General features: G+C 46.4%; 1 protein-coding gene across 1 annotated transcript in view; it reads left to right on the top strand.

Annotated features, from left to right (window-relative positions):
- Positions 1–15,557, top strand: part of SLC25A13 (solute carrier family 25 member 13) — a 707,445-nt gene that overhangs the window by 128,205 nt on the left and 563,683 nt on the right. The window contains exon 4 of the mRNA XM_078663721.1: positions 541–656. Within this exon, the coding sequence (XP_078519847.1) occupies positions 541–656 (116 nt within the window). The remainder of the gene's footprint in view (positions 1–540; positions 657–15,557) is intronic.

Consider the following 15,557-nt stretch of genomic DNA (forward strand, 5'->3'; position numbering starts at 1 on the left):
CCAAATCTGCATACTTTTACAGTCTGCTTTTAAAATGTCCAGAGTCTTTTGAAAGGCCTTTCCAGAAGGTGGTCTAGGGGTACAGCGGAGGTCTGACCAGGTGTGGAGGAATAATTTGCTGCCCCCCACCTCCCATGCACAGTCAGAGAGGGGACAGGGTCTGGACACAGGAGCTGCCTGCGGCCCGCAGCTCTGTTCAATAGTTCGGGTCTCTCCGGGCCAGGAATGATCAGGTCTGGAGTTTGCATACCTTATAATTCCCAGTAAAGAGACATCGGAAAACTTAAAACGGGTATGAATGCTATCCCTACTAGAATACTGTGCTGGGCTACTCATAGCAATGGCCATGTTTGGAAAACTCCATACAAAACACATACGAAGTCTCTTTTGACAACTGCATTCATAATGTATTTTTAAAGAAAACCATAATGCAAATGTTCGTTTTTTATTATTTAATTCTGCTTACTCTATTGCATTATTTCGGATCGGGCTTTCATTGAAATGTTAATATGTTTTTTTTTTTTCCTGTTTTTTTTTCAGACTAATCTCCTTCCAAGAATTTCTTGCATTCGAATCAGTCTTGTGCGCTCCCGATGCTCTGTTCATGGTGGCCTTCCAGTTATTTGACAAAACAGGCAAAGGAGAAGTTACTTTTGGTATGTTTTTTTCTTCTTTGCTGTATACTGAAAATATCAAACTTAGTCTTTACACTCCTACTACAAACACTGTGGTGCCTTTTCACAAACTGCAATTTGTAGTTTTCGCCAGATCACATCGCTGAACCCTGTGTGCAGAGAAACAGTGAAACTTGTTCTTGAAACATAGGGTGCCACCGATTGGAGTGGAAGTTGTTTTTTGAATATTATAAATGATGACATCTCTTATATCCATCTAAAGCATGGCTATATGACTAACATCCATGTGAATGCACCTCCTACTGAGGGGATAAAATTATTGGTGAAGCATATGATCGTAGACAGAAAAATTAACAGAACTATACCGTCTAGCCAAAACGAGAAGAATTTTATTGAGAGCCCTGAAGAAGGCCGAGAGGATGAAACACGTTGGCTACAGTTCTTAACAGAAGATGATGAAAAAATTATAAATAAAGGATCATAAATTGAACATGCTAGACTGATGCTTTATATTAAGAAACATGTAATTTGTGTTACCCTATTTAAAGCGTCTTTGCTGAACTATTTATCAACGTAAAATCACTTGATTTATATAATGTTGGGTGCTGAACCATTTTTATATTAATGCAGTTTGTAGTTTGTTTATCAGTACTACTAAAGTACCACAAAATTCCAATCACAAGCCTACAAGTGTTAATCTCCACCTCCACCTTTCCTATCTTTTTTATGGGTCAATCTTTAGGCATGTAAGTTTGCTATTAGTAGAAAATGTGGAAGGGACCAGGGGGAGTAGCTGAAAAAAGGAGCATACTTACTACTAAATGGGCGAGGATTATGGAGGAGTAAGGAGGGGTTCATGAAGGGTTTTAGGAAGGGACATGCACCTAGAAAAGAGTAAGTGTATTGTTATGCACAAACCGGATTTCTAAAGTTACTGCACAGGGGCTGTCCAAGATGGCGGCAGGGTAAGATGCTTTTCCTCATCTCTCCTGCCCAGCACTATAGCACTGACCTGTCCAGTGAGAGAAGGTGGCATCTGTAGACTGCTTGGAGGCCTTGGGAATACGTGGCGGGGAGCCCCAGTTGCTGCACGATGAGCGCCGTGCAGAGTTTCAGGCAGCATCCAGACCTGGAGGTGAGGCTGGTAATCCTGGCAGGACCCGTAGTGTGCGCTTCAGAAATCGGCTGTCCGAATCTGGGTGGCGAGGCGACCTGCCAGGAGTCAGCGGACGAGGAGCCTCAGAACGCTGGAAGACAGATGGCCCCTGAGCAAGGTCTGTGGTTCCGACCAAGCTTGTGGAGAGGTGGAGAGGTGTGGCTCACTGGTTAGAGGTGGCAGACCTGTAAGCAGAGAACGGCCCGGGACCAGGGTTCAATTCCCGACGCGGCAGGGTCTTGGACCAGGGTCAACGGACTCGATAATTCTCGCCTCAGTGCCTACTCTAACCAGGGAACACACTCGGGAACTCTGGGCATTAAGCTTGCCTCATCTCTACAACGGCCCCCCACAGACGCCGGGGATGCCTGGTTTCACCCTGGAGATACCCAGAAAGGGACCATCTCACAGGGAAAACCAGGACGGGTTCCCCAGCGGTTTACAGCGCCAGGACACTCTGGTAGAGTAACAGTGCGCTTTACAAGTATCCCACATTTACATTTACAAGGTGAGCGGCCGCTGCCCAGCTAGCGCGCGGGCAGCAGATAGGCCTGCCGGGGGCTGGTGGCTGGCAGACACCAGACCTAAGACCAGGAGGGCGAAGTGAGGATCTTGACCGGGAACAGTGTTGGCTGCTTGGGGCGATTGTACAGAGGCCTGGGGGGTGGGCTGGCTCTCCCTCCATGGCCCACTGGCATGCAGCGGCAGCCCCTCCCCTGCTTCTGCTCTTGAGAGCACTGGAGTTTGTACACTGGAGGCCCGGATAAGGGGCGCGGTGGCCCGAGGTGACACATGACACAGCTGGTGGGGCAGGCCGCAGTGGAGGTAATGAAGTAGAATTGTCACCAGGGTAACACTGAGTGGTGGTACATGAACTGCCCCCTGGGCAGCTGGGCCTGCTGCGTAGATTGGGGGTGTTGGCACCTGGGCCTGTGGAGGTGATGCTCTAGGGCCATGCGACCTCCTCTAGAGCTGTGAAAAGGAGAACCTTAACCCAGATGAGGTGGGACTGTGGAAAAACAGTGAAAAGGCGAGTTATGATTTGGGTCCGCCCAGGTATGGCCTCATTAAACCGCATTTAACAGCAGTGACGCCTCAAGGGTACCAGGGCACTCACCCGGTCTACGGAAGGAGAGCAGATCTGCCCACGCAGAAGAAGCTGCAGTGGCACTGACATTGGGCAGTGTTAGACCTGTCTGCATCTGGGGATACTCTAACCAACATTATTTATTTTTGTCCCCCTTAGCCTCCCAGAGTTTCTGTTTTTATTTTTTATACATGTCCACCAGGATTTTTCAGTGCTGTCAGGGGGCTAGGTGTTCCTTGGTTATGACGCCATTTTTCCCTCATAACCTGTGAGGCCTAGTTATGCCCCTTGAAAATCTAGGGACACCCAGAAACCTAAAATGGTGTCCACCAACTGCCATAACGGACACTACTGGAGAACAGGCCTATAGGCTAACATGAGGAACTTTCTAGAAGCATCCAGTGACTTCTGCAGGTCTCAGGCCACCCTATAAAAGGCCAGTGACCAGCAGCCATTTTGGAGGTGGAGTAGTAGTAGTAGTCAGGAGTGACCAGTGAGGAGAGAGGCGACTTGTGGAGGAGGATTGCGCACCAGAGGTGACCAGATCGACCTGTGGGCCGGCTGTCGCGTGTTGGGAAGTGCCCCCTTTCAGGCTGACCGAACCCCACTGTCACACCAGCCATAAAGTGTGACCAGAGACTTTGTATTTAGTTTGAAGAACCGGGTCGTGTTGGGAGAAGACCCTCGTTATTGCAGCCAAGCGGAATCAGCTGTGGTGCATACCTGCTCAAAGCGCCGTCAGTCAAGCCTGTCCCACATGCGTTTGCAGGGACCAGTTATCCGTGAGAGGATTGAAAGAAACGTCACTGGAAGTGAGGCGGAGCCCAGCTGATCGCCTGCAAGGCGTGTGTGGAGAGCCCAGCTGATCGCCTGTGAAGCGGAGAAGGACGCCGTCGCGTCAGAAGAGGTGCGCCAAGCCGGAACCGGTAAGAAGCACCCAGCGCGTCGGAGGAGGCGGGCGCAAGGCGGAGTCAGGAAGGGCCGGCCGCGTCACCAGAGGGGCGCCGCGGCGGAGTCCCAGTCAGCGGGAACATCGAAGGAGGCAGAAGCGCCGCATCGGACGCCTCGGTGGAGCGCCTCGGACTGGGGTAGGCTTCCCTGTCTCCTCACGCCCACGTCGACTGCTGGAAGACACCACCGACACCGCGTGAAGCAGGCAACGCCAGCTAGCTCGCCTTCAACCCAAAAGTAAGCCGGGAAGTGAGGGAGCGGGAGGCGGCTGTGCCGGCACTCGGTAACGCCGGTGACTGGAAAACAAACGTGGTTACGAAGCGCTGAGGCCTTCCAAATAGACCTTGGGGGAACTTGACTCCTGGCCGCTGATTCCAGACACGAACCGCTAGGTTTAAGTACTTGTGCCAGTGGTTGAGGGACTGGGCCAGAGAAATACATTAAAGTTTGGAACTCCCTGTCAGGATCTCTACAAGCCATTAAACCCCTGGAGTTAGATTCACTATCAGAGCGGTGTAGCCACTAAGTAAACAAAAGGGGAAGCCGTATTAACACCTCTTGTCTCCTGTTTAGCTTTTTAGTGGGCTGTGACCTCTGAGAACAGCGCTGTTGGGGGTAAGAGACTGACGTGCTGGAACAGATCTCTGAGAACAGAAGGGTAATGAAATGTACATGCCAGGTCTGTAATGTAAATGTGTAACCTGTATAGTGAATATTCCTTGCTGTGATATCTGCTGGAAGAAGTAATTTTGTGGGAGTGATAATCATTTATTACAAGGGAACTGTACCTATGAATTAGTCTTCCTAGAGTGTGAAATATACTAAGGTTGGTGTAACATATGTGCGATGTTGCTAAGCTAATTGTAAACCTATTTTGCATAAGAAACAGAGTCATATTATTTTTATAAAAGGTACTGGTATTTTTCCAAAATTGGTGTTGAGTCTTTTATTTTAGTGGTCAATCACTGAGTTACTGTGAGTGGGTCTTGTAAGCACTTAACCAACGCCTTGAGTTTAGCTGTGTCCACTACTGTGCCAGGCTACCCTATGTAGTCTAGGATCCCCTAGGTCTAACATAATTGGTGTTTCAGCGGTGGGATTGCGGATTTGTGCTTACACTCACTTAGTAGTAACGCAGTGCTTACCACGGGACTACACCTGGAGTTTTCTCCCTGCGGCCTTCCTAATCTGAATTTTGTTTTTTCTAAATTTACTCCTGGTGGTGGGTGGAGGTGACCCTCAGAGTTTCCTATCCTTGTAACTTACTTCGGGGTGGCTGTCCACACTCTTCACTGTCAAGATGGAATTCGAAATGTCAGAGCTGGAGACCTATACTGTGGCACAGCTCAAGGATTTCTGTCAGGAAAGGGGAGTGTTCGTTAGGCGAGGGGCCAAAAGAGAAGAGCTCCGTACTAGTCTGCGAGCCTGGGTGGAAGCGCACACGGAGGGAACGGTAGAGTGTGGTATATAAATAAATAATACCGGATCTATTTTTGAATGAATGAATGAATAACAGATAGCTCAATAAATAAGAGTCAAGATTCGAGGTAGTAGGAGTTTTGCAGGTTTAATACAGCATAAGGACAGGAACAGGACAACCTGCATAGGAATAGGATGACAGGGCCCAGCAGCTGCTGGGGCTCGATCTGGGATGAGCGCGCTGACTTTTAATAACAATACATGAGCATATATACATAACGCAAACACATAGCATTACATTGCAGTAGGCGTAGCAGTGGGTGGAGCAGAAGGTGTGACGCGTAGCAGTCGCGAAAGATAAGGGATAAAGAAGGCGTAACTCAGACATGTGATGTAAACGTAACAGAATATGTCATAAATGGGCGGAAACATTGGAGGGGGCTACCTAAGGAGCCGGGACCTCTAACCTGGTAGTGCGCGCAAACTGGCAATGACGTGTTACTAGGAGAAGCTGGGGGCTACGAACTCTGTGCTAGGAGCAGAGACTAAAGTCTGGAGGGTCGGAGCGACATGTACCTAAACCCTATCTAGTATCTGATGTTTAGGGAACATGTTGATATAAACTAGAAGTCATGAGGGGAAAAGCTAACTGACTCTAAGACTAGAGCATGCATTTATTCTACATGTAGTGCGTGATGAAGAATATTAAATGACCATTAAATACAGTATTTCTCTTAACATGGAGCCGCATAGGCTAGACAATGACGGAAACTATTGATGCAGTTCAGTAGCTTAGGAATGCAGAGAAGGAGGGCTAAACTGATAGCTGGAATCATAACATAGTCTTGGCAGACTCAGAGGCAGAGCCAAGCTGCACCGGGCACTGCGAGGCAGGAAGTAAGTGAAAGGTCGAGGATACAGGTGGGGGCTGGATCGCTCCTCAGCGAGGCTCAGGAGACAGGAGCTGAAGCTGAATCTGATGTCCGGGCCCTGTTGAGGCCTGGAAACGGGGACTTTATAATGAAATAACGTGCACACTGAGAAACGTGGCAACATAACTTTACATAGGCCTGATACTCATATTACTCATGAGGACTGGGGAATGACATACCAGAGGTGGACACAACTATAATTGCGTCTTTAATCGGACATGGGGAATACATATACATATTGATCATGCACACATAACATGTGATGGATGGCACGTAGTGACACAGAACATGACAAAATTTACTTTTCCACATTCCCTCCTTGTCACTACGTTTCCATTAGGAAACATCAATATTCATGATACCATCTATCATTTCATACAGTACCATTTGTTCATCTCGAATTGTCTTGGAACGAGATTTAGAACGGGGCTTGGGACTAGGAATACAAGAGGTAGCACACATGCCGCAAATCGCAGGGCCACATTGTATACAGAGGCAGCAGCTGAATATGATCGCTACTGCGATACCTAGAAAGGACAGGACTTTCCATCCCCATGCGGAAATTATATTCCAGAACCAACCGGACCATGTCCAGGTGCCTGGATCTTGGTGTAACAGATGGGCAATTTTATGAAGTCTGGTTATAGCTGAATAAACAGACGGCGCGTTATTTGGAATGAAAATGCAGCAACTAGATCCGATGACTCTACAGGCCCCGCCCCTATCGGCCAGTATGACGTCAAGGACGAGACGATTCTGGAGCACAACAATTCTCATAAAGGATTGCTCTTCGGTTAAGTTACCTAGAGCGGAGGCAGTCTCATCTACTACTGCTTCAAGGGTTCTTGTTAACCTACGAATTAGCTTACTGTTTACAACTGTACCTAAATAAGGGAAAACACCTTTATCAATATCAATGAATTGCTCTGCAGCAGTTTCAGTATAATCGACAATCGGGAGGTTTCTCTTGTGTCTAGTATGTACTAGGTAGGAATTCCTATGGTAGTCAGGTGGGGCTAGGAAAACAGGTGGTAGTAGGAAGGCAATGTAACAGGTTCCTTCCCAATCGAGGGGCAGACGAACATATGCAGTTTGACCACAAACAAAATAAGAATGACGTGAAGCTTTAAAAAATAGATTTCCCACTGTCACTATACTGGATAACAGTAGTACAATCACTATGTCCTACGTGTACAGAACCATAATTACGGACACATAATTCGCCTTTGACTGGTAATACTGAAATAGCAGGTGAGTCTGGAGTAGTATCAGACTGAACATTCAGGACCATAAAATTCGACGAATAGTTACCTAAATTGTACACTTCATTTTCTAGATCTAAACCTGTTCTGTGGGGGAAACCTTGCTTGTCTGGGAAACATGTGCTGTTAAGAAAAGACATATCTGTTGAGGATGACGTTAACGTGGACCATGCTCCACACGAACCATTATGGGAAAAAGGATAAGGAAAAAGTGGCAGAACTCCCTTTGACGTCTGAAAAGGGGGGAGTCGACCACACACCCAACAATTAGTGGCATTGCTGGTCTGGTGTGAATAATGTAACATGCGGATAAATGAGTTATTGCGCATAGCGAGGCGGTATGAATATTCGTGAGGGGGCAGATCACTAAACGTGTGCTCTACTGTAACATTAGAATGCTTATTTACATGAGGAACTGGAAAACACAGGAAAAATGCGTAACTAGTGCAGGAAATCAAAATGCTGAGAAATAATATGAAACTCAGAAAAACGATACATCGAATTGAGTTTTGACTGACTCTCTCACTATGGGGGTCTATTTTATACATGTCAGAAACAGTCTAACCGTTTCACCTAGGGGAGGACTTAGACAATCAAACTGACTGACTTATTTTACTAGACCGGAGTTTTTGCTTATACTCCTGCTGCGGAGTTTTCTCTACCAAGGGAGGGGTTGTATCAATGTCATTTGCGGGACAGTCCTTAGGAACAATGTTTTGACAAGTCTTGATATCCTGGGAAATGTTCTTGGAGACCGGCTTTAATCCGTAGAATTTCTTGACGTGCGAAAGGTGCACCCAGCCGCGGCGTCCTTCCAATTTCACAGCTGTACGGGTGGTGAGGAGGACCTGACGGGGCTCTTTCCAACGAGGCTCCAGCGGACTTGATCTGTCAAAGTTCCGTACGAGCACCATCGAACCTGGAACGATTTCATGCGGGGCCACCTCGGTATTGTCTGGAAATGTGGCGGCAACCTGTGAACGACATGAGTTGAGGGCAGACATCAAGGAAGCTAGGTAATCTGTCAGCATATTACATGAAACATCAGTAATACTTCGGGGTCTAGGAGTACCCCACATATTAGGGGGGCGGCCGAAAACGACCTCATACGGGGACAGACCTGATCTGGAATGTGCGACCATGCGCATATAAAACAAAGCAACTGGCAGAGCTACTAGCCAGTCCACACCCTTATCTTTACATATTTTGGCAATTCGGATTTTCAGAGTCTGATTATGTCTCTCGACTAGACCGGCTGCTTCAGGATGGCGTACACAATGAAACTTCCACTGGTACCCTAACAACAGGGAAACGTGCTTCATGAGTTCAGATGAGAATGGCTGACCGTTATCAGAATATACGACTCTAGGGAGTCCATATCGAGGGAAAAACTCACGAACCAACTGTTTGGCAGTGGTCGCGGCTGTGTAATCTGGGACTGGATATGCTTCTGTCCATCTGGACAAAGCGCATACAACTACAAGAACATACTTGAAACCTCGACATCGTTCCATCTGAATATAATCCATCTGGAGGACCTCAAAAGGATGGTCAGGAGGCTGGAATCCCCCTTGTTCCACCGGGACACTTTTACCTGGATTAAACTGACAACATATCATACAGGTACGGACTTTCTGCTTGGCTGCAGCTCGTAAATGCTTGTTGAACCAAATGTTCTGGATACTGTCTAACATTGCTTTTTCTCCTAAATGTGCTGGACTATGTGCGGTATTTATAATGACTTGAACCATAGAGTCGGGGAGAAACCATGCGGTCCTACCCTTTGTCACCCATCCTTGATCTGTCTGGACCCCTCCTTGTTCAGACCATTTCTTGATTTCATCGGGAGTAGCATGTAACTGGATATCTATGACATCTTGAGTAGGGTCCTTAACTGTCATACATGTAGTCGGATCTGGAGTTTGTGTCTGTGTCGGATTAACTTGAATGTCTGGAGTCTGTGCTGTAAGCTTGGCTGTGCGATCTGCTAGATCATTACCTTGGGAAATAATGTCAGTAACTTTCGTATGTGCTTTGCATTTCATAATAGCAATGGATGTCGGTAAATGTATTGCATCTAACAGAGCTTGAATAAGGAAACCATGCTGAATCTTGGTTCCATGAGAAGTCATGAAACCTCTCTCTTGCCAAAGCACTCCAAAGTCGTGAACAACTCCGAATGCGTAGCGTGAATCTGTGTAAACATTAACTTTCAGGTTCTTGGCGTGTATACAGGCTTGTGTCAGAGCAACTAGCTCTGCTGCTTGAGCGGACAGAGTGTCAATGCGGTGTGTCTTAATAACTTCAGTGTCAGTAGTCACTGCATATGCGGCAACTAAATCTCCTGTACTAGTTCTCATACATGACCCATCCACATAAAGTGTCAGGTCAGGGTCTGGTAACGGAATATCTGTCAGATCTTGTCTTGGCTTTGTCGTAATGTTAACTACTTCCACACAGTCGTGTGTGGCAGAATTTGAATTAACTGATGGTAACAGTGTAGCAGGGTTCAGAACGTTGCAGCGTCTGATTTCTATGTGTGGCTGGAACAGTGTCAAGTCATAACCTGTTAAACGTGCAATTGTCAAGTGCTGTGTTTGTGTTCTATTTAAAAGAGCTTCCACGGAGTGTGGAACGTGTACTGTCAGGGAGTGTCCTAAAACTATGGAATCACTTTGTCTGATAGCTAGTGCTGTGGCTGCAACTGACTTGAGGCACGCAGGCAACGCCTGGGCGACTGGATCTAGTGTGCTAGAAAAATAAGCACAAGGCTTGTATTGTCCTGCTTGATCTTGTGTGAGAACAGATAATGCTGTACCTTCACGTTCTATGACGAAAAGTGTAAAAGGCTTACTGTAGTTTGGTGTGGCTAGAACTGGAGCTTGGCATAAAGCTTTCTTTAACTCGTTGAAACTAAGTGTATGTTCAGATGTCCAAGGGAGGACAGTCGATACGGCTGCCTCCTGTGTCGTTAACTGTATCAGTGGCTTGGCTAGAAATGCATACTGAGGAATCCATTGTCTACAATAAGAAGTAAGGCCGATAAAGGCACGTACCTCCTTCTGGGTTCTGGGCTGGGGAAGACTCGCTATCAACTGGATGCGGTCTGGTGTCAACTGCCTACCCCTCTTGGACAGTAAGTGTCCTAAGTAAACCACTTGCTGGACACAGAATTGAAGCTTCGAAGGGGACACCTTGTGCCCCATCTCGGCTAGGAAATACAAAACCGTCAGTGACGCTCGCTCGCAGTCACGTTCAGAACGGGCTGTGATCAATAGATCATCGACATACTGGAGCAGGGCAGTGTCAGTTGGCATGTGAATGTTGTCTAGTTGTCTCTTGAGTGCTTGACTGTAAATACTAGGACTTTCTGTGAAACCTTGAGGAGCGCGTGTAAACATATAGCTCCTTCCATTTAAACAGAATCCGAAAAGAAACTGGCTGTCTGGATGAATCGGAACACTAAAAAATGCGTTTTTGAGGTCTATGACAGTGAAGAACATGGCTTCGGAATCAATAGCAGTTAACAGGGAAGAGATATCTGGGACAACTGGGTACTGAGGAATAATACATTTGTTAAGCTCTCGTAAATCAATCACTAATCGATATACTGGGGGTGCATTTGGATCAGTACGTTTCATAACTGGAATGATCGGAGAATTGCATACATTTGAGTCAGTTTCTACAACTACTCCTTGAGCCATGAGCTCGTCTATAATTTTGGATAAGGCTGCTACAGCCTCAGGTGGCAATCTATACTGCCTGATTCGTGGTAACACTACACCTGGTTTGAGAGTCACACGATGGGGTGTGATTTGCATGTAACCTACATCAGTTGGACCTTGCGCCCATAAATGCTGCGGAACTTTAGACAGTCTGGGATCAAAATCTCGTAATACATAGTGACCCTTAAAGTCACGTAGGAACAGACGTATTCCCTCCGGGGAACAACATATAACTGCACCTAACTCTTTCAGTGTTTTAATGCCTAATAGATTTTCTGGACATGACTTAGTAAGTAACAAATCAGTAGTGCGGGACAATGGACCTACTTCTAGAGTGACTGGCTTTGAAATCTCATTAACGATAGGCTTTCCTGAAAATCCAAGGGAAACATTTCTTGAGCCTGAGAGCGGAGCCCCTGGAACTTCGGCGTGACTAATTGTGGTCCTACTTGCCCCTGTATCAATCAAAAACTTTCTGTCTTTCCCTAATACTTGACTGTGAACATAGGGACCCTCTTGATCTACAGGTATCTCGATGAGAGGCAAGCCTACCTCCCTCTCTAGGCTGTTTCATGAATATGGCTGGTACTCTGGATACTCAGACTGTGCATACTGGTACATCTGTGATGTAACATGCTGCGTTGCAGCAATAGGCTGCGGTGCTGTAACTGTCTGTGGTGCATTCTGTGACTGAGGAGTCTGTGAAACTTGCTCTTGTCTAGGCGGACGTGGTCTTTCTTTAGTCTTACCAGTAGCTATGTTGTGTTTCAGAACTGCACACTCGTTTATGAAATGACCTGGTTGTTTACAATAATTGCAGTTCCCTTTAACGGGAGCTGCAGGATGACTGGCTTGATTCGGACCCCTCTTCTGACTGTCTTGAGGAACAGATTGTGCAACTAGCACTTTCATTTTCGTGTCTTTCATACGTTTTCTCTCGTGTTCCTGTTCTTCCCTGATTCTATTCTGGTGATACTGGAGCATCTGGAGCATCTGGGACGGAGTATTTGCTTGCCAGGTGCTTTCGACTTTCAAAACTCGGTTTTTAACTTGTGGGCTTGAATTCTCGACTAATTTAGTAACAAAAAGGTGAGGGTATGACTCACTACTTGTCTTGAGACCACTGTTGATACTAAAGCACTTTTCAAACCTAGAATAAAAATCACTAATATCTTCATCTTGTTTCTGTTTACAGGCTGAGATTGCATCCCAGTCTTCCTTTTTCGTTGTTAATAATCTGGGTAAAACTTGAATCAATAATTCTGGTAATTCTTTACATTTATCTCCGAGACCAGTACCTGGTACTCGTATCTTATCTTCAGCTTCTAGGACTGCCCAATCGATCTTTTTCTCTCCCACCTCCCATTCTTTTTCTTTAAGCTTTTCATACACCCCTGCGGGCAACAGAACCTTTAACATTTTAATTATATCCGGGTATGTGTATTCTCCCATACGGAGCATGTCTTTTAATTCTCTATGGAACCCTGCTGGATCTTTGTCATGACAGGGAATTAATTTCTTCATTTCGAGGAGTTCCATCTTTGTGATCGGAGTGTATACAAACACTCGCTGCATTTCGCCACCCGCTCCTCTGACTGGGTGGACTTCTCGTAACGGATTCTGTCTGTCTATGTAGAATGATTTACTTTCTGGGGGTGAGACATGAACAAAATGCGGGTTCAAGAATGTTCTATATTTATGACGTTGTTCTAAAATGACACTAATTAAATCGGTACCTAGACCTCTCCATTTGTACTGGAGTAACTCGTTCAGGATATCGTGTAACGGACCTGGATCAGAGTGCTGACCCTCATACAGAATAATGAGGTGCTGAATCATATACATACCCACCAGTCGCTGCTCGGCTGGGGGCATTTTCAGAAACATTTGTGCCACTATTTCGTCTGGAAAAGTGGTAGAATCAGTAATCCATCTGACTGCTGATCGGGCTATTTCTTGTTCATGCATGGTACTTAACTCACTGTAACCGATTCGTGATTTCAGAATGTGATCGGTAGCTTGGAATACTTGTTCTAGGGAACCTTGTTCTGGTGCTGTATGATGGAAAATAGACTTGGGTTCTAGACGTAAATGGCGATCTGGAAATCTAGGTTTTCCTACATACGCTATTCTGGCAGTATTCTCGTCGTCTTCCTCTTCAGGGTCAGAGATACTTTCTTTCTCGCTTACTTGTGCTGCTTTACTGTGTTCGTGTATCTTTATTATCTCTCTACGGATTTTCTTGTACATGCTTTCCATGGCCCCAATAGTATTGTGCCTACCTTCGGCTATATTATCACTCCACTTTGTTAGAGTTTTCATTTCTTCCGGGTCTTTAGACGGGTAATCCTGTTCTCTTATTAGACAGTTAATTAAGAACTTTAATATCATGCGCTGAATCTCGGCTTTCCTTTGAGACATGGCATCACTAATACTTTGTGGGTCATCCCCTGTACGGATGAAACGATATATCCTGTCTAGATCTTCTTTCATACCTGGCAGGGTGACTAGATACTCGGTCACTCTCCTTACGCGTACGGAATATAAAACCATATTAAACTCGCCTGGAACTGGGTCATAGACACATTCGCCAAGGGTTTGCCTGATCTCTGCAACAGACTTATTACTTTTAGGAGTACGCTGTGATGCTTGAGCATGTAATTCGAGTGCTGATAAACGCTTGTATGGCGGCGGGGTTTGAGGAAGACCTCCTCCTGCGGCCCCTAAACTAGAATCATCAACTGATGCTTTCCGTCCTGGCAGGGTCGGTAATTGTAACGTGGGCTGGACTTGTATGGCGGGCTGACCCGGGGGAGCTGTTAAGGGCACCCCGGTGTCTGGAGGAGCAGGAATTACCTGATTTACAGGGACTGGCGGAGTGCGAACAGGATTTGCATATTCTGGGACTGTGTCGTCCAGATAGGACGAAATAAAAATATCAGCTGCGGTCGGTGTGTGACGTAGCTTGGTCGGAACTAATTGTGGCGGAAAATTACTGGATGCCTCCGGGGTCGCTTTTGGCAAGCCCTCGGCAAGAAGAGGATACATACCCTTAATGAGGGCATTCCTCCGTCTGTCTGATTGTTCAGCTTTGACTTGTTCACTTACTCGATCAATTCTCTTTCTTGGGCTCGTTCTTGGGATTCTCTACTTAGTTCTGACTTTCTGATTTCTTTTTCGGTTCTCTTATGAGCTTCTTTGCGCCATAACTCGATGGCATCTTTCTGCGACTGTCTGGCTTTCTTTTTCCATAATGCCTCCTCTACTCTCATGATGCACTCGGCATCCCATGTACCCGATACGGGCCATCTATACTTTTCTTCTAACTGTTTGGTATACTCTACCCATAAATCTAGATACAATATGGCACTTATGCCATGTTTCTGATACATAAAATGACCTGGACTGTCCCTAGGCGGGACGGGAACTGCTGCTTCCAGCAGACCCTTTCTAGTTTTTAACTGACGTAACTTTGAGAAGAGCGGCATGACTGGACTCTAATCTGGACAAAATACAATACACAATGAAAACACGAAATCACGTCGCACTCATACCACAACATTAAAATACATGAAGAACATTTAAAAATAACAGTTCGAACAGAATACTACCTGAAAATACCGTGAACAGAACACTTGAAATTTCTCGAGAACAGAACTGACTAGAACAGAAACTAGATGCACTGCTGAAACAGTACGAAACTTACCGGTCTCTTAAAGAGACACGTCAGGACCCGTATCCACCGAAGTGAACACTTCGTTTGTGGGACTGTGTACCACCAACCCACAGACCAGAGTCAATTAAATTGACCCTGTCTAGATACCACCCCAGTAACGGTACTCACCGGGCAGCAAGAACGGAAGGCCTCGGACTGAACTGGACTGCTACGACGATGACGACGAACTTCGGACTTCGGACTTCAGTTACAGGTGGACCTCCGGATACCTCGGACCTTGGACTCTTGGCTTGGGCTCTGGTCGGGACTCGCCGCGTTCCTCCACCGTCTCGTCTGGATGCTGGACCGCCTCCTCCGTCTTCTCCGTGGGCCTGAGGGATACTTGAGCAGAAATATCTGCCACTGCGCAGAAGAGTTCCGTCACGACTGCAGAGGGTCAGGGGGTCGGCGTGGCTTCACCGACGCGTGGGGAAAGGGCAAGTCCCTATTCGGGCGCCATTATGTGGTATATAAATAAATAATACCGGATCTATTTTTGAATGAATGAATGAATAACAGATAGCTCAATAAATAAGAGTCAAGATTCGAGGTAGTAGGAGTTTTGCAGGTTTAATACAGCATAAGGACAGGAACAGGACAACCTGCATAGGAATAGGATGACAGGGCCCAGCAGCTGCTGGGGCTCGATCTGGGATGAGCGCGCTGACTTTTAAT

The sequence above is a fragment of the Lissotriton helveticus genome, chromosome 10 (assembly GCF_964261635.1).
Source record: "Lissotriton helveticus chromosome 10, aLisHel1.1, whole genome shotgun sequence".
NCBI classification, from domain to species: Eukaryota; Metazoa; Chordata; class Amphibia; order Caudata; family Salamandridae; genus Lissotriton; species Lissotriton helveticus.